At 42.4% G+C, this 18,609-nt stretch overlaps 1 protein-coding gene across 10 annotated transcripts in view; it reads right to left on the bottom strand.

Annotated features, from left to right (window-relative positions):
* The window catches only part of exoc1 (exocyst complex component 1), a 140,773-nt gene that overhangs the window by 107,440 nt on the left and 14,724 nt on the right, over positions 1-18,609 (bottom strand). For all 10 annotated transcript variants that reach the window (XM_072496797.1, XM_072496799.1, XM_072496800.1 and 7 more), the window contains exons 2-3: positions 4,819-4,950; positions 543-673 (exon numbers count right to left, since the gene is read on the bottom strand). In XM_072496797.1, coding sequence (XP_072352898.1) covers positions 543-673; positions 4,819-4,942 — 255 coding nt within the window. In that variant the 5' untranslated portion in view covers positions 4,943-4,950. The remainder of the gene's footprint in view (positions 1-542; positions 674-4,818; positions 4,951-18,609) is intronic.

Here is an 18,609-nt window from a genome sequence, read left to right as displayed (position 1 = left end):
CAACATTTGGGTAATAGGATGGGACATGCAGAGTGGGGTGGTGGAGGAAGAGAAAAATTAGCTCGGAGTAATAAACTAAAGTTGTGTTAGAAACGTTTTGGTTTTCAGATGAAAAGGTGCCACTTATAAAGCTTTGAAACCACAATGCGCCCAATTTTTTTCCAACAGAAAGCGGCTGCAGCATTTTAAGGTATCTAACAGGACTGATGTGGTAAACAAAAAAGTGGCAAACTCGGGTATCTAGTATGATTGCTAATTGTTCACAATTAATATCTTTATAAGGGCAATCACTTGGACTGAAATGTTGCATAATTACATAGATACATAGAAGGTAGGAGCAGGAGGAGGCCTTTTGACCCTTCGATCTTCTCTGCCGTTCATCACGATCATGGCTGATCATCCAATTGAATAGCTTAATCCTGCTTTCTCCCCATGACCTTTGATCCTATTCGCCCCAACTGCTATATCTGGCCGCCTCTTGAATATAGATACACAGAAGATTATCAGTGATCTCGGAGGCCTTTAATTTTTTCAAATCATACCTTGTTGGCATCTTTAGCATCAACGACAGCCAAATCTCGCAGTGCCCATGCAGTCTGCCGTTTGTAGAAATCCCCCTTATCTGATTTCTTCACCTTTACAACATTTACTTGGACTGGTCGCTCTGTTGTTACTGTAAATAACAAACATTAAGCTGACAAATTAGATGTGCATGGAAAAACAGCTGTAAACACCAAAATATTGTTCCAGGTCACTAAAGGGAGTGATCTAAAATACTATTACAAAACTGATGTTTATTTCATTCTTTGGGGAGATCGCACACAAGTGAACTTTAAGCCACCCCAGAGATTTGTTCCTAGTTACTCTTTGGCACACTGCTCACCTTTGTTCTGCCATTCACACATTCTAATCTCTTTATGTGCCACTATTAGCACCATTCTTAGCCTTAATCACTCCATTTACATTCCTTTTGCCTTTCTGTCCATGACATCTTTGTCAATCTCTACCTATTGCTGCCCCCCCATCCAGTCCCACCGTTTCACATCCCCCACAACAGTAAAAATCTGACCCTATTTCCAGTTCCCTCCAGTTTTGACAAAGAGTCATTCAGACTCAAAACGTTAGCCTCCTCTCTCTCCACAGATGCTGTCCGACCTGCTGCGATTTTCCAGTATTTTCTGTTTTTAGTTCAGATTCCAGCATCCATAGTAATTTGCTTTTATTGTCCAGTTTCTTTATTCTTCTTTTGCCATCTATTTTTTCCTTACATCTCTGTGCAAAGCTTTAACGCACATTTCTGTGCAAAAGGTACAAGTACAAGTCCTTGCACAGTGCCAGAGGCAAAAGCAGCAAAGTCACCAAAGGACAGCCAACAAAGCAGCCGGCATCTTTTGGTGATGGGTCAGAATTGGAAGATCGCAGAATTCTCTGAGGATTCTCTGAAGGCTAGAGAAGGGTACAGAGATGAGCATCAACTCCATCCTCCTCCCTGATAAATGCCTGAGGCTGAACCAAACTGTTCAAACCTCATATCCTAACTTGCACCTCGTCACCTCTGTGCTCAATGAACTACATTGGCTCTTGGTTAAGCAATGCATTGATACCCATCCTTGTTTTCATATCCCTCCATAGCTCCTCCCCTCCCTATCTCTCCAGCCCAGGGCTTTCCAACTGGGGTTCACGAGACAAGATTCAGAAGCAGTGAGCTCTGTAGTAGCAACGGCTGCCATGATGTTCTTTGGAATTTTAACAGCTGCGAGGCCCCCTTAAATCCTTGCTTTTTTTTACAATGGGGAGCATGGCCTAAGTGTCCGACGCTTAAGGTATCATTCCTGCTCCAAGATCAAATGAAAAGGCAAGTTCTTAAAAATATGTTGAGAATTAAAACTCTGTCCCTCTCAAACACGGACTCCCTAACCACCCTTCTGCACTCTCAGCTCCCACTGAGGAGGTCATGGCAATTTCAAAGCTTCAAAATTGGATCCCAGTGGGAAAAATGTTTGGGGAACACTGCTCTAATCTCTTCTAGCCCTATAATGCCCTCTCTCCCCATCCTTGGGCTCTAACGCAAACTCGTATTTAACTGCTCCACCATTGACAACCATGTCTTCAGTTGCTGAGGCCCTACACTCCAAAATTTCCTCCTTCTCCCCTACCTCTCTCCCCTAAGATATAAGATGCCCCTTAAAACCTAACACTTTGGTCAAGCTCCCGATCACCTGTCTATTATCTCTAGATGTACACATCTTAACAATCTGTCCTGGTCCACCCCATGTCGTGCTACTACAAAGAAAGCACAACAGTGCCTATACTTCCTGAGGAAACAAAGGAAATTTGGCATGTCCACATTGACTCTTTCAGTATCTGGCTGTATCACAGCCTGGTATGGCAACTGCTTGGCCCAAGACCGCAAGAAACTCCAAAGTCATGAACACAGCCCAGTCCATCACATAAACCCTCCTACCATCCATTGACTCGGTCTACACGTGCCGGTGCCTTGGGAAAGCAGGTAGCATAAACAAAGTCACCTCCCACCCAGGTTATTCTCTTTTCCAACTTCTTCCATTGGGCAGGCGATACAAAAGTCTGAGGACACGCATTAACAGGTTCAAGAACAGCTTCTTCCCTGCTGTTACCAGGAATGACCCTCTTATGGAATGAACTGATCTCTTCACACATCTTCTCCACTGAGTAGTACTAGACCCTGGAAGCTCACCTGTTGCCTGCATTTATGTATTTAAATTGTGTATTTATGTATGTCCTATGTTTTTCTCATGTATGGTACAATCTGTCTGAACTGTACAGAACAATAGTTTTCCTGTACCTCGGTACATGCGACAATAAATCTAATCCAAATCCAATCCTTTAAAGGGCTTGGTGTCAAGTTTTGTTCGATAACACTCCTGTGAAGCATCTTGGAATGTTTTCTTATGCAAAAAGTGTTACATGAATGGAGATTGTTGCTGCTAGGATGGGGGTGCATTTCATGCCAGAAAAAACAGTAAAAGAATAACTACGGTACAAGTAGTTTTTTGGGGGCGTAACTATAATGACGGTTTACTAGAAAATGCTGTCATTTTATTTGTTTCAGAACACTTTAGTCGTAATTTTTATGGTATGTACTTGATCATGTGTGAAGATAAAACATCTACACATTTGTAGAAATGTAGATGTCATTCAAAACAACAGCAGGGTCACAAAGAAGAGATTAAATTATAGTCCAAACACGACAGGTTGTCTGGTTAAAATACAGCTGCTGTAACAAGCTGAAAGCAAAATAAATCCTAATTTGTACTGTACTGCTTAAATTTTGATAGACCAAAGTATTTACAATCAGACATTCTGCGTCGCATACCAGCGAACTTACTCTGTCTTTAACTCGGGTAAGCATCCAAATTGCTTCATGAAGGGGAGAGGGAGTTTGAACACTCAAGCAGAAGTCAGAGAACATTTAAGGGAGGTCATTGAAAACATTGACAAAGATTTGAAAACATGGAGATTTTTTGCAGGGTAATGGCAGCAGGGTGGCACAGTGGTTAGCACTGCTGCCTTACAGCACCAGGGACCCAGGTTCGATTTGAACGTTGGGTGACTGCATGGTGTTTGTACGTTCCCCTGTGTCTGCGTGGGTTTCCTCAGGGTTCTCACAGTCCAAAGATGTGTAGCTTAGGTGAATTGGCCATAATAAATTGCCCCTTAAGTGTCCAAGGTTGGATGGGGTTACAGGGATGGGGCTACAGGGATGGGGCAGGGGTAGGGTTCTCTCTCAGAGGGTCAATGCAGACTCCATGGGCTGAATGGCCTCCTTTTGTACTATAGGGATTGATTCAATGATTGGTGGAACAGAAGATTACACACTGCAGAGGGTCAAAGAAGGGACGGATGCATGCTAGATTAGAAGAATGAAGACAGGATTTGTGAAGAAGTGGAACTGGAGATGAATGAGTTTGGAAGAGCGGTGACAAAAGTGTAGACAGTGAACAAGGGAATGCTGAATACATGGTTGTACATTTCAGCAGTGGTGAAGTTGGAACAGAGTTGGGAAACATTGCAGAGGTGGATTCAGGCAGTTTTCAATTCAGTACATCAATAAAACAAACAATCATTGATATTTCATTACTGAAATGCACTCCTATGTTTAACCAGGAATCATTGCTTCTGAAAGTGATAGTTCAAGGAGTACGATTTGCATTATTTAAATTCATTCACATTTTCACTGAGTATTTCATTGGAAATGATCACAATTGTGCCAAAACCTACAGTGCTAACTTTTGCTGAGAGCAGTTGCCTTTAATTCATCAAAAGTCATACAATTCAGTTAGCTAAGTTCTACCGGTAAAATAGCTATAAAAGGATGTCCTTCAGAGTCAGATTAACATACATAAAGGTTTCAAATGGCTTCTCATAATAAAGAGACAAAAATCATGGAAATCTGACGTTTGTTGTATTCAGACAGTTTGGAATTATAAGTGTATAGATTAACAATAATAAAAGCAATGTAAGAAGTCTTACAACACCTGGTTAAAGTCCAACAGGTTTATTTCGAATCACCAGCTTTCGGAGCGCAGCTCCTTCCTCAGGTGAATCTGAGGAATCCGAGGAGGAAGGAGCTGTGCTCCGACAGCTAGTGATTCTAAACAAACCTGTTGCACTTTAACCTGGTGTTGTAAGACTTCTTACTGTGCCCACCCAAGTCCAATCTCCACACCAATAAAAGCAATGGTTTAGATAGCTATAGAAAAACTGTCATGCATCATGTGGCACATATACTAATAAAACATTCATTAAAACTGACTGCATACAGTGTTAAAACTCTACCTGTAGCACACAGGAAGCAGTTTTTCTTCTTTTTGCCTGCCTTGCAAACATTGACAATGCTGAGCAGTCGTTCATCATTTGGAGTGAAAATATCCCTCTGTAAAGCATGCTTGATTGCTGTCATTCTGAACACTAATAAGATGAACAAAAACATTTCATTTGGTTTATCAATGGAAGGTTATCAGAAAATAAATATCAATAATCTTAAAAATTGCACAAGGAAATGGGTGACACAGTGGATTTGAATAATGAACATTCACACCTTTGGAACTGGGCCTCAAATATAAATTGGACTGAGAATAATTCCCATTAGGCTTGTAAATCCAAACACAGTTCCTCCAAGGTATAAGTAGACAGCACAAAACTAGTAGGATTTTTGATACAAATACAAATGGAAATACAAATGTAAGTTCAAACTTCTGAGTACAAACCAATTTGTTTGAGGCACACTGTTACGGCACAGTAGAGGCAACTTCAAACATCCATGGACATGCATATATTACCTGGAACAGTATAGAATAGAATTCCTACAGTGCAGAAGGGGCCATTCGGCCCATTGAGTCTGCACCGACCCTCCAAAAGAGCACCCTGTCTGAGCCCCCCCCCCCTCCTCAATACATCCCCGGGACACAAAGGGGCAATTTTAGCATGGCTAATCCACCTAACCTGCATTTCTTTGGTCTATGGGAGGAAACCGGAGTACCCAGGGTGTGAAAATGCAAAACTCCACACAGACAGTCACCCAAGACTGGAATTGAACCCGGGTCCCTGGCACTGTGAGGCAGCAGTGCTAGCCAATTATAAGTATAAAAAATTAAGAATTACCATTTTCAAATGCTCAAAGCTAAGTTCACATTAAACATAAAAATTCAACCAGACAGACATGCAAAAGGAGGGACCACACAGAAAGAAAACACCGGAACGTTTTAAGGCAATGCCATAGAACAGATTCCTCTGATTACGAGATTCCAATTTTAGTGGAGAGACTCTGAATTGATACAAATTATAGTATTTATTCTGAGGGAGAGGCAACTATGAAAGATTTAGAGATTTTTCTTTTGCACCAGTTAAAAATGTTCCACCAGTCAGCTCAAAACACATATGGGTAAATTCCATTTTTACAAAATGGATTGGGGCCAAGTTCATTCCGTAAAAAAGGACTTTCTTTAAACCCGGTATTGTACTTCAGAGAAGGAAAGCTTCAGCCTAATTCACCGCATCAACAATATGACCCATGTGGAGGCTGTGCTGCAGGACTGACCAGCCCAGAACTGTCATGGTTAAACTTGCAGTTTCTCGGAAGAAGTAGATTGGCACAAGTACTATGCAGTGCTGACGGAGTTTGAAGTCGATCAATAACTGATATAAATCGACCACTATGTAAAGGAGACAAAACAACCACAATGCAGTACAAGTCCACAAGCCGGCCTATAAAATCGGCATTTCCGGTAAATTGGCATTACGTAAAAACTTTACCCACCTTTTAGTTAAAGACTTATCCATAAATTTAGCAGGCACAATGTTTTGAATTATAGAGAGCTAGCCTGTCCAGCATACGCAATACACAGCTTTAAACTCAAAGTCAGGTTTGACCTTCCAATGAGTGGACATATATCAAGGAAAATCTTTCTAGACTTGGATCAGTTCCTAAGATTTAGTTATACAACAAAATAGGGAGAATCATAAACATGTATTCATATAATGTGAGTCAAAATCCGTCCACTTTTTATATTTTTATCATTTTATAAATAAATTTGTAGCTAGAATTATTACAACAGTTCTGTTTACTTTGCATGTGCGCGCGCCTGGACAATTTAGATAACTCTAAACGTAATTTTTTTTTAAACAAACAATTTTATTGAGGTATTTTTTGGCATTGTAAACAGTTACAGATAACAGAAATGTGCAAACATAAATATAAAACCAATACTTCAATCAAACCATACTGCACATGCCCGCTCCTCTCCCCTAGACACTACCCGCCTATTTATCCCTCCTACTCTACTCTAATCTCCCCCCCTCCTGCTGACGTTCACTCTCCTGCGAAGAAGTCTCACTAAGATGGGAAAGATCAAACAAGATGTAAACATCAAACAGCACCGCGAGGCTGCTCCAGGTACAATACAGCTCCAGCTGTGTACACAGAAAAGTGTTAACCCACGTCCATTTCTGAACACTAAAAAAATATATATATAACACTGCAATAACCCAGTACCCGTACATCCCCCATCCGAAACAAACATAAAAACCATAGACATAAATGAAACAAAAGCCCCCAACCAACATCTTTAATCCCCATTGCTGACCGGCCACCCTTTTGTTACAATACAGGCTCCAGCGCACTGAGAGCCCAACAACAGGTACCCACCACAACAGGGGGGAAAAAAAGGAGAAAAAAAAACACAACAGAAAAATGGAAAAAGACCATTCGAGGGTGGGGGGGCAAAAACTGCCCACAAAAAATACACCACAAGGCACCTTTAAAGCAGTAAACAGTCGGCCAGCAGTCCATGCACAGTAGGCGTCCCTTCAAACAGTAATTCACGAACCCTAGCTTGCGTCCATGGGTCCTTTTTTCTCGAGACCAGCCCCTGATCCCTCACAAAGTCCATCGCTTCTTCGGGCTCGGAGAAGTAGTGGTGTTGGCCCTGATGCGTAACCCAAAGTCGGGCCGGGAAGAGCAGACAAAACTTCACGTGCTTTTTGAACAACACCTCCTTAACTTGTTTAAAGACTGCTCGCCGCCTGGCCACTTCCTGGCTTAGGTCCTGGTAAATGCGAAGGACACTGCTATTCCACGTGCTGCTCTTAGCGCTCTTTGCCCACTGCAGCAGCCGCTGCTTCTCCACAAACCTGTGCAACCTCACCACCATCGGACGGGGGAGACCCCCTCCGGACGCACCTGTCTCGCCTGTACTCTGTGTGCCCCCTCCAGCTCCGGCAGTCGCGGACAGGCTTCAGCCCCCATCAGCTGCATCAACAGGTCCGCCACGAACGCTGTGGCATCAGCTCCCCCCCCCGGGAGGCCGATGATCCTCAGATTTTGTCTACGGGCTCTATTTTCCAGCTCGTCTCCTCTGTCCAGCAGTCTTCTCTGTCTCTCCTTCAACCCGTCGACTTCTAGTGCAGCAATCGTCTGCGCGCCCGCCTGCTCCTCCACCGCCTCCCCCAGCTCCTTAACTTTTTCGTCCTGGGCATCCAGTCTCTGGTTCAGCTGATACACTGCCTTCTGAAATGGGTCCAAGTTATCCCACTTCAACGACTCAAAACTGCTCTTTATCACCTGCAGCATGTTTTCCAGTGCCTGCTGGATCGCCGGGTCCGAGGTCCGCAGGTCCGCCATCTTTGCTCCTGGGTCAGCTTCCCCTGCACCTTGCCTTTGTCCCTTCCTCTCCAGTTTGTGCTGCTTTCTGCTCTCCCGCAGTTCCATGCAGCTCTGCTCGCTCCTTAGCCCCCCGTGGCCGTCCTTTCAGCGCTCCACAGCCCTGCAAAACCAGGGAACAAGGTCCTCAAATCCCGCCGGAGTGAGAGCCCCCAAAAGTGTGGCTCACTCACTCATGGCCACCACCGGAAGTCCCTAAACGTAATTTTTGATTGTACAGGGAGAGTCAACCTAAAATCTGAATTCAATTATCCCAAATCATGTCTGACTAGAGTTTTAAGAACCAAACCTTCGTGGTGTAGACTATTGCAACAGGAAGAGTGGTAAATCCTTCTATACATGGTATACGCATCACTGAACAACTCCATCCACCTTTGGGCTGCCAGTGTAGAAAGCAATTCAAAGTAGGCTGTTTCAAATGGTTGCAAAGAATCTCATTTTTATAAATCCTCCTTTAGAATAACTTGGACATTTGTCCAGAATGTATCATGTTTTTTAATATTTCCTCTGACCCAGGGGAGAATGTGCAGACTCCACACAGACAGTGACCCAAGCCGGGAATCAAATCTGGGACCCTGGAGCTGTGAAGCAACAGTGCTTCCCCCTGTGCTACCGTGCCGCCCAACCGTACCGACTTGTGGCACTAATAAAGATTATTATAAAAGTAAAAGGAACTATCTTCTCCAAATTCTCTGCCAGTTGCTGTAGAATGGTACAGCTTGAAAGAAGGCCACGGAGCCCAACAACTCATCTTCTTCAAAGATCATTCCAGTTAGTTCCACTGCCCGGCTCTATCCCCATCGCTGCAGTTTTTTTCTCCTTCCTAAAGATTACTGTTGAATTTGCATTCCCGATCTTATCAAGCTATTACAAATTGTAACTATTCAGTGTGGGGAAAAAAAGCTTTTCCTCATGCTGATCAAGAACCTGCTGCAATTTTTGATAACCTTCTTCACTGTCTACAATACCACCTATTTTAGTGTCATCTGCAAACTTACTGATCATGTCAGCTCTACTTCTTTTGCCAATCACAGTACATCTGTGCCAGCTCTGATTCTGCTGCTGGTACAATATTTCAATACATTTTCAGAGCCTGGATCATTCAATTGACATATGGTAGCTTCAGCAATTGCTCCTCTCTGGGTTCCCCTTCTCCCCAAAATGATCCAGCTTCAGTTATTTTATAGAATCATAGAATCTACGACTCGGAGACAGGCCCTTCGGCCCAAGCTGGTCCATGCCACCCAAAAAGCCATCTAAGCTAATCCCATTTGCCTGCATTTCACACATATCCTTCTAAACCTTTCCTATCAATGTATCTGTCCAAATGACTTATAAATGTTGTCAATGTCCCTGCCTTAGCCACTTCCTCTGGCATTCCACATACATACCACCCTCTGTGTAAATAGGTTGCTCCTCAGGTTCCCATTAATTCTTTCCCCTCTTAACTTTAAACCTATGCCCTCTAGTTATTGATTCCCCAACCCTGGGAAAAAGATGAGTGCATTCACCCTATCCATGCCTCTCATGATCTTATACACCTCTATAAGATCATCCCTCAATCTCCTACGCTCCTAAGAAAAAACTCCTAGCCTGTCCAATCTCTCCCTATTACTCAGTCCCTTGAGTCCTGGCAACATCCTTATAAATCTCTTCTGCATTCTCTCCATAACATCTTTCCTATATAAGGGCGACGAAAACTGAATACAATACTCGGGTGCGGCCTCACCAACGTCCAGTACAATTGCAACATAACTTCCCAACTTCTATATGCAATGCCCTGACCGATGAAGTCCAGCATGCCAAAAGCCATCTTCACTGCCCTACTTACCTGTGACTTCACCTTTAGAGAATCCTGCACCTGAACTCCAAGATACCTATGTTCCACAATACTCCCTAAGGTCCTACCATTCACCGTGAATGTCCTACCTGGATTTGACTTTCCAAAATGCAACACCTCACACTTATCTGTATTGAACTCCATTTGCCATTTCTCAGCCCACTTCCCTAGCTGATCAAGAACCTGCTGCAATTTTTGATAACCTTCTTCACTGTATACAATACCACCTATTTTGGTGTCATCTGCAAACTTACTGATCATGCCTTGTACATTCTCATCCACATCGTTGATATAGATAAACCGCATTGGGCCCAGCACTGACCCCTGAGGCACACAACTAATCACATGCCACCAGTCCAACAAGCATCCGTCCACCATTACCCTCTGCTTCTGACCATCAAGCCAATTGTATATCCAATTTTCCAGCTATCCCTGGATTCCATGTGATGTAACTTTCCAGAGCGGCCTACCATGTGGAACTTTGGCCTTACTGAAGTAAATATAGACTACGTCTACCACCCTGCCCTCATCAACCTTCCTGGCCACTTAATAATAATAATCGCTTATTGTCATGTCATGTGAGAGTACCTTGAAGAAATGGGTGTTTATAAATGGGTATGTATATAAATATCTGCAGTGAGTTCCTTTAAGAAATGGGAGTTTATTACTGCAGTGATGTCAGAGAGTGGGTGGAGCTGGGCTGTCTGTCAGCTTTTTACTTTTGTTTTAGGCTGTTTGCTGGTTGTGTTTACGTTTCATTTTCAGAGCTGGATAGCTGCAGTCACAGTCAGAAGGTGTATTAGAGTCTCTCTCCGTAATCTAAAGAATGTAAATCGACCATTTGGTGATTTAAAACTAATAACTGCTCTCAGTAGTGACTTTAACCTGATGTGCTTCTGTTAAAAGGTGTTTTAAGTCTTATGGATGTTAAAAGGAAAGTAAGAATTACTTAGTGTGGTATTCTTTGGGGGTTGTATTTGAACTAATAGTTACTAAGATGTTCACTGTATGTTTTAAAAAGGTTAACTTGAGTTCATAGAATAAACATTGTTTTGCTTTAAAAAAATACTTTTCCATTTCTGCTGTAGAGTGGGCGGTGTGCTCCCTATACCACAATCTAGTAAAAGTTGTGGGTCAGGTGAACTCCATGATACACTTGGGGGTTCTCTAAACCCTGGCCCATAACAAATTGGGAGCTCGAGGGGGATAGAAGTCTATCTATTGGATTGGCTTAGTGAACTTAAAGACAGTGAGGGGTGAGCATATTGTGTCTGCTTTTCAGGTGTGGTATTTTAGTTTAAGTAGGGAGTGTGTTGTGGACAATGGCTCTTTCAGAGGCTCAGGAGGTTTTTGGGGGTGGAGACAGTCACACGCAGTACCTTACGGACAGAGACTAAAAGCAGACTGTTAGCTTTGGCAAAAACATTGCAGTTAACATTACCTGACAAAATGCAAAAAGATTAGGTCATTATGGCGGTGGCTAAGCATTTAAAGTTGCCTGAGATACAATTTGACTCATTGGAAATGGCAAAAAATTCAGTTACAAATTAAACAAATGGAACATGAGAAAGAATTAAAGCCGCTTGAATACGAAAGAGAGAGAGAGAAATAGAGAGGGGGGGAAAAGAGAGAAGAAAGGAAAACAGAAAGAATAGCCCTAGCAGAACAAAAAGAAAGAGAAAGGGAGATACAGATCAGGGAAAAAGATAAAGAGGAAAAGTTTGAACTTCAGAAAATGGCCATGAAGCATGACAGTCAGTTAAATTTGGCAGACGTAAAGGGAAACGTACAGTTGGTGGGTAGTGACGAGGGTAGTGAGAAAGAGCATCATAGTCGAAGGCGTGGAGGGAATCTATTTAAATATGTCCAATATTTGACGAGAAGGAGGTGGAAGCCATTTTTATTTCATTTGAGAAGGTGGCTAAACAAATGAAATGGCCACAGGACATGTGGGTATTACTGATTCAAGCAAAGCTGGTAGGTAGGGCTAGTGAAGTATTTGCATCACTACCGGAGGAGGTATCGGAGATGTATGAGGAGGTGAAAAAATCCATCTTGGGTGCATATGAACTAGTGCCTGAAGCCGACAGACAAAGGTTTAGAAATTTAAGGAAAGAATTTGGTCAAACATACATGGGAGTTTGAAAGGATCAGAGTAATTTTGATAGGCGGATAAGGGCTTTGAAAATAGACAAAACGTATGAAGCTCTCAGAGAAATTATACTTTTGGAGGAGGTAAAAATTCAATTCCTCATGTCGTGAGAACTCGTGGAAAAGCAGAGGGTTAAAACTGCAAGATTAGCAGCAGAAATGGCAGATGATTATGTATTAGTTTGGTTTCCGACATCAGTTTCAGCCTGTGAGAGATAGAAACTGGGGATATGAGAAATACTCAAGTGGTAAAGGTAAAGGTGATCTGATGGGAGATAATAAGGAGAGTGTACCTCAGATTAAAAAATAAATCCAGAGGGTGGAAAAAAAATGAAAAGTTTCAAATGTTTTCACTGTAACTAGGCCATGTAAAGTCAGAGTGTTGGTGGTGGAAGAAAAGCACTGGGAAGGCTGATGTGGTAAAACAGGATAAGACAGTGGGGTTTGTTAAAGTGGTAAAGGAAAACCCAAGTGAAGCGAAGGAGGTGCAAAAGATTGTACAGCCTGATCAAGAGGTGATTGATAAGAAGGTGCCAGATCTCTTTAAAAAATTTACTTGTGTGGGTAAAGTTTACTTATGTGTATCAGGAGGAGCAGGTATAGAAGTCACAATTTTAAGAGATACAGGAGCTAGTCAATCTTTAATGGTAAGAGATGAGGAGTTATGTAGTTTGGGAAGAATGTTGCCAGAAAAGGTGGTAATATGTGGAATTCAGGGTGAGAGAAGTAGTGTTCCATTATATAAGGTAAGGTTGGAAAGTCCAATGAAGAGTGAAGTGGTAGTAGGAGTAATAGAGAAACTATCTTGTCCAGGAATACAGTTTATCTTGGGTAATGATACAGCTGGATCGCAGGTGGGTGTGATGCCGACTGTGGTTGATAAGCCAGTGGAAAATCAGACAACTGAAGTGTTAAAGGACGAATATCCTGGGATTTTTCTGGATTGTGTAGTAACAAGGTCGCAAAGTCACAGGTTAAGACAAGAGGAGGAATCAAAGAGTGATGATGAAGTTGAAGTGCACTTATCAGAAATGATTTTTGATCAGATGGTTGAAAAAGAACAAGAACAAGTGGAGGATGAGGCGGATATTTTTAGTTCAGGAAAATTGGCAGAGTTACAACAAAAAGATGTAGAAATAAAACGGATGTATCAGAAAGCATACACGTAAGAGGAATCTGAGTGTTATTACCGTAAAAGTAATGTCTTGATGAGAAAATGGAGACCTTTACATATGCAGGCCAATGAAAAGTGGGCAGAAGTTCATCAAGTAGTATTGATGGTAGGGTATAAAAAGGTGTTGCGAGTTGCACATGAGGTACCAGTGGGAGGTCATTTGGGAATAAGGAAAACTCAAGCTAAAATCCAGAAACATTTTTATTGGCCTGGACTACATAAAGATGTAGTTAAATTTTGTCAATCATGTCACACATGTCAAATGATAGGGAAACCTCAAGCAGTGATAAAACCAGCGTCCTTAAAACCCATTCCAGCATTTGAAGAACCTTTTACAAGGGTCCTAATTGATTGCATAGGACCGCTTCCTAAAACAAAAAGTGCGAATCAATATCTTTTGACTATAATGTACGGGTCTACTAGGTTTCCAGAGGCCATTCCAGTATGTAATATTACAGCTAAAAAGATTGTGGAGGCGTTACTTAAATTATTTACTAGAAATGGATTACCCACAGAAATACAATCGGATCAAGGTTCGAATTTCACCTCAAAGTTATTCAAAAAAGTTATGTATTGCCTAGGAATAAAACAATTTAAATCAACTGCATACCATCCAGAATCACAGGGAGCGTTAGAAAGATGGCATCAGACATTAAAGACAATGTTGAGGGCTTATTATCAAGATTATCCAGAGGATTGGGATAAAGGAATTCCATTCGTACTGTTTGCAATTAGGGATGCACCTAATGAGTTAACCAAAGTTCGTAGTTTTGCCAGTGGAGATAAAGTTTTAGTATTTTTACGAGTGGTAGGGGAATCTTTAAAAGCTAGGTTTTGTGGACCTTATCAGATTGAAAGGAAATTAAGTGAGGTGAATTATGTGGTTAAAAACACCAGATAGAAGGAAGACTCAGTGAGTGTGTCATGTGAATATGCTTAAAAGGTAGTTTGAAAGGGAAGGAGAGCAAAAGGAGGAGGTTTTAATGATTCTAACTCAAAGTGACGAACCAAATCCAGATGATTGTGAATATGACATACCTCAAATTAAATTGGAAAACGAGGATGTTCTTAAAAATTGGGATAAATTGTTCAGTTACCTTCCAGAGAAAAAACAGACTGACCTGAAAGAGTTCTTGATATAACATGGGCACGTTTGTAGAGATAAATTGGGAAGTACTGAAATGGCTATACATGATGTAGATGTGGGGAATGCTGTTCCAATCAAACAACATTCTTAACCCTTTAAAATTGGCACAGGTTAACAAAGAGATTGAGAGTATCCTTAAAAATGACATAATTGAAGTGGGTTGCAGCCATTGTAGCTCATGCATAGTGATGGGTACCTAAACCAGACGGTACCCAATGGTTGTGTGTGGACTATAGAAAGGTTAATGCAGTTACAAGAACGGACTCTTACCCTATCCCACGTTTGGAGGATTGCATTGAGAAAGTGGGACAATCAGCTTTTATTTCCAAATTGGATTTACTTGAAGGTTACTGGCAGGTACCTTTATCCGAAAGGGCGAAGGAGATTTCAGCTTTTGTGACTCCAGATGGTATATACCAATTCAAAGTTATGCCACATTTCAACGGTTAACTAACAAAGTTGTTTCAGGATTATCCAATTGTGCGCTATACATCGACGATCTGGTAATTATCAGGCAGACATGGCTGAAAACATCTGATTGAGTTATTCCATCGATTTCAGGAGGCGGGTTTGGTGATAAACCTAGCCAAAAGTGAATTTGGAAAAGCCCAAGCCACTTTCCTTGGCCATACAATCGGACAGGGTCGAATGGTCACACGGGATGTGAAACCAACAGTTATTGAGGAGTTTCCGATACCCTTGACACAAAGGGAAATAATGCGATTTCTTGGCATGAGTGGATTGGATTGAAATTGTAACGTGGTTGCTCTACTGATGGACTTGCTCAAGAAGCGTAACAAATTTCAGTTAACAGCGGACTTTCAACAGGCATTTGACTGCCTGAAAGCTTTGATAACCAATGCTCCTGTACTGGAGAATTACAAGGGACTCTGCAATCAGATTGAACTAAAGTATCCGACTGTAAAGAGAAATGCCATGGCGTAGAGAAATGGATAGATCGTGCAAAGACTTTCTTGTCCAAAGAGACTGTCAATCGAGAATGATTCCAGTTGGAGGAAGAAGAAAAATTGGACTATATTATTATGCCTGTTTGCGTGTGTTGTTTTTTGAAACGATAAAGTATATTTACTGTGTGCATTTCTTAAAGGATGGTGAAAAGGTGAAAAATGAAACCGTCTTGAAATTGATGGGTTCTTTTTTTCTTGGGAGGAGGTGCCATGTGAGAGTACCTTTAAGAAATGGGTGTTTATAAATGGGTATGTATATAAATATCTGTAGTGAGAGTACCTTTAAGAAATGGGTGTTTATTACTGCAGTGATGTCAGAGAGTGGGTGGATCTGGGCTGTCTGTCAGCTTTTTACTTTCGTTTTAGGCTGATTGCTGCAGGGTGTGTTTTTGTTTCGTTTTCAGAGTTGGATAGCTCCAGTCACAGCCAGAAGGTGTATTAGAGTCTCTCTCTGTAATCTAAAGAATGTAAATCGACCCTTTGGTGATTTAAAACTAATAACTACTCTCAGTAGTGACTTTAACCTGATGTGCTTCTGTTAAAAGGTGTTTTAAGTCTTATGGATGTTAAAAGGAAAGTAGGAATTACTTAGTGTTGTAGTCTTTGGGGGTTGTATTTGAATTAATGGTTGCTACGATGTTCACTGTCTGTTTTAAAAAGGTTATCTTGAGTTCATAGAATAAACATTGTTTTGCTTTAAAAAATGCTTTTCCATTTCTGCTGTACCACACATGTAGAGTGGGCCATGTGCTCCCCATACCACAATCTAGTAAAAGTTGTGTGTCAGGTGAACTCCATGATACACTTTGGGGGTTCTCGAAACCCTGGCCCATAACAGTCACAAGTAGGCTTCAATGAAGTTACTGTGAAAAGCCCTGTGAAAAACCGTGAAGTTACCATGAAAAGAGTTAATTTAAAAACTCTAAAATATTTGTAAGGCATGATCTCCCATGCACAAAGCTGTGCTGACTACTCCAAATCAAACCCTGTCTTTCCAAATGCCTGTATATCTTATCCCTCAGAATCCTCTCCAGTAACTTACCCACCACAGATGTTAGGCTTACCAGTCTATAATTCCCAGGTTTTTCTTTGCAGCCCTTAATTAAGGGCACAACATTTGCTACCCTCCAGTCTTCTGGTACCTCACCCATGGCTAACAATGATGCAAATATCTCAGCCAGGGCTCCCGCAATTTCTTCTCTAGCCTCAGGCAATGTTCTTGGATATACCTGGTCAGGGCCTGGAGATTTATCCACCTTCATACATTTTAATACGTCCATCACCTCAAAAGAACAAAGAACAAAGAAAAGTACAGCACAGAAACAGGCCCTCCAAGCCTGCACCGACCATGCTGCCCATCTAAACTGAAATCTTCTACACTTCTGGGGTCCGTATCCCACTATTCCCATCCTATTCATGTATTTGTCAAGATGCCCCTTAAACGTGACTATCATCCCTGCTTCCACCACATCCTCCGGCAGCGAGTTCCAGGCACCCACTACCCTGTGTAAAAAAACGTGCCTCGTACCTCTCTAAACCTTGCCCCTCGCACCTTAAACCTATGCCCCCTAGTAATTGACCCCTCTACCTTGGGAAAAAGTCTCCGACTATCCACTCGGTCTATGCCCCTCACAATTTTGGAGACCTCTATCAGGTCACCCCTCAAACTCCTTCGTTCCAGTGAGAACCAAGTTTATTCAACCTCTCCTCATTGTTAATGTCCTCCATACCAGGCGACATCCTGGTAAATCTCTTCTGCACCCTCTCTAAAGCCTCCACATCCTTCTGTAGTGTGGCGACCAGAATTGAACACGATACTCCAAGTGTGGCCCAACTAAGGTTCTATACAGCTGAAACATGACTTGCCAATTCTTATACTCAATGCCCCGGCCAATGAAGGCAAGCATGCCGTATGCCTTCTTGACTACCTTCTCCACCTGTGTTGCCCCTTTCAGTGACCTGTGGACCTGTACACCTCAATCTCTCCGATTGTCAATACTCACTTAGTGCGAGGGGCTTGGACGGGGCAGAGTTTGTAAGGAGCATCCAGGAGGGCATCTTAAAACAATATGTAGATAGTCCAACTAGGGAAGGGGCTGTACTGGACCTGGTATTGGGGAATGAGCCCAGCCAGGTGGTAGAAGTTTCAGTAGGAGAGCATTTCGGGAACAGTAACCACAATTCCAAGGAAGGGGAATCCTCTCATTGTACAAGCTATTCACAAATGAACACAGACAACAGTCTAAAAAAAAAAGCCAAGAAATAAGAAAAACCATAATCACGCCATTCTTTTTGAAAACAACATGCAACCTGATGTCATCCTGTAGTGTTACGAATAATAACAATAAGCTTTGTTAGTGTCACAAGTAGTCTTACAATAACACTGCAATGAAGTTACTGTGAAAATCCCCTAGTCACCACACTACAGCGCCTGTTCGGGTACACAGAGAGAGAATTTAGAACATACAGTGCAGAAGGAGGCTATTCGGCCCATCGAGTCTGCACCAACCCACTTAAGCCCTCACTTCCACCTTATTCCCGTAATCCAATAACCCCTCCTAACTTTTTTTGGTCACTAAGGGCAATTTATCATAGCCAATCCACCTAACCTGCACGTCTATGGACTGTGGGAGGAAACCGGAGCACCCGGAGGAAACCCACGCAGACACGGGGAGAACATGCAGACTCTGCACAGACAGTGACCCAGCAGGGAATCGAACCTGGGACCCTGGCGCTGTGAAGCCACAGTGCTATCCACTTGTGCTACCAATTCACCTAACAGCATTGACAATGTGACCCTGGAAGTTGTTGATAGCTTGACATATCTCAGCTTCACAAACACTTGCATCGCAAAACCTGCAGCTGTTATGTCCAAGCTGAGTGTGTGGAATGACAGCAACCTGACAACACCAAACTGTGAGCCTACCAAGCCTGTATCCCAGCGCACTCCTCTGCAGTGGTGAGGCTTGGACACCATATGCTCGGCAGAGGAAAAAGCTGAACAGTGTCCACCTTCATGGTCTCAGGAGTCCTGGAGCAATGAGCTTCAGACATTGCGACACACCAGGGAGGGGGAGACCAACCTGGATACAGTATTCCAGACTGCAGTCACACCCCTTAGATTAACTG

Source organism: Scyliorhinus torazame, chromosome 3, assembly GCF_047496885.1.
Source record: "Scyliorhinus torazame isolate Kashiwa2021f chromosome 3, sScyTor2.1, whole genome shotgun sequence".
Lineage (NCBI taxonomy): Eukaryota > Metazoa > Chordata > Chondrichthyes > Carcharhiniformes > Scyliorhinidae > Scyliorhinus > Scyliorhinus torazame.
The sequence above is the reverse complement of the archived record's forward strand: the minus strand, read 5'-3'. Positions and strand labels throughout refer to the sequence as shown.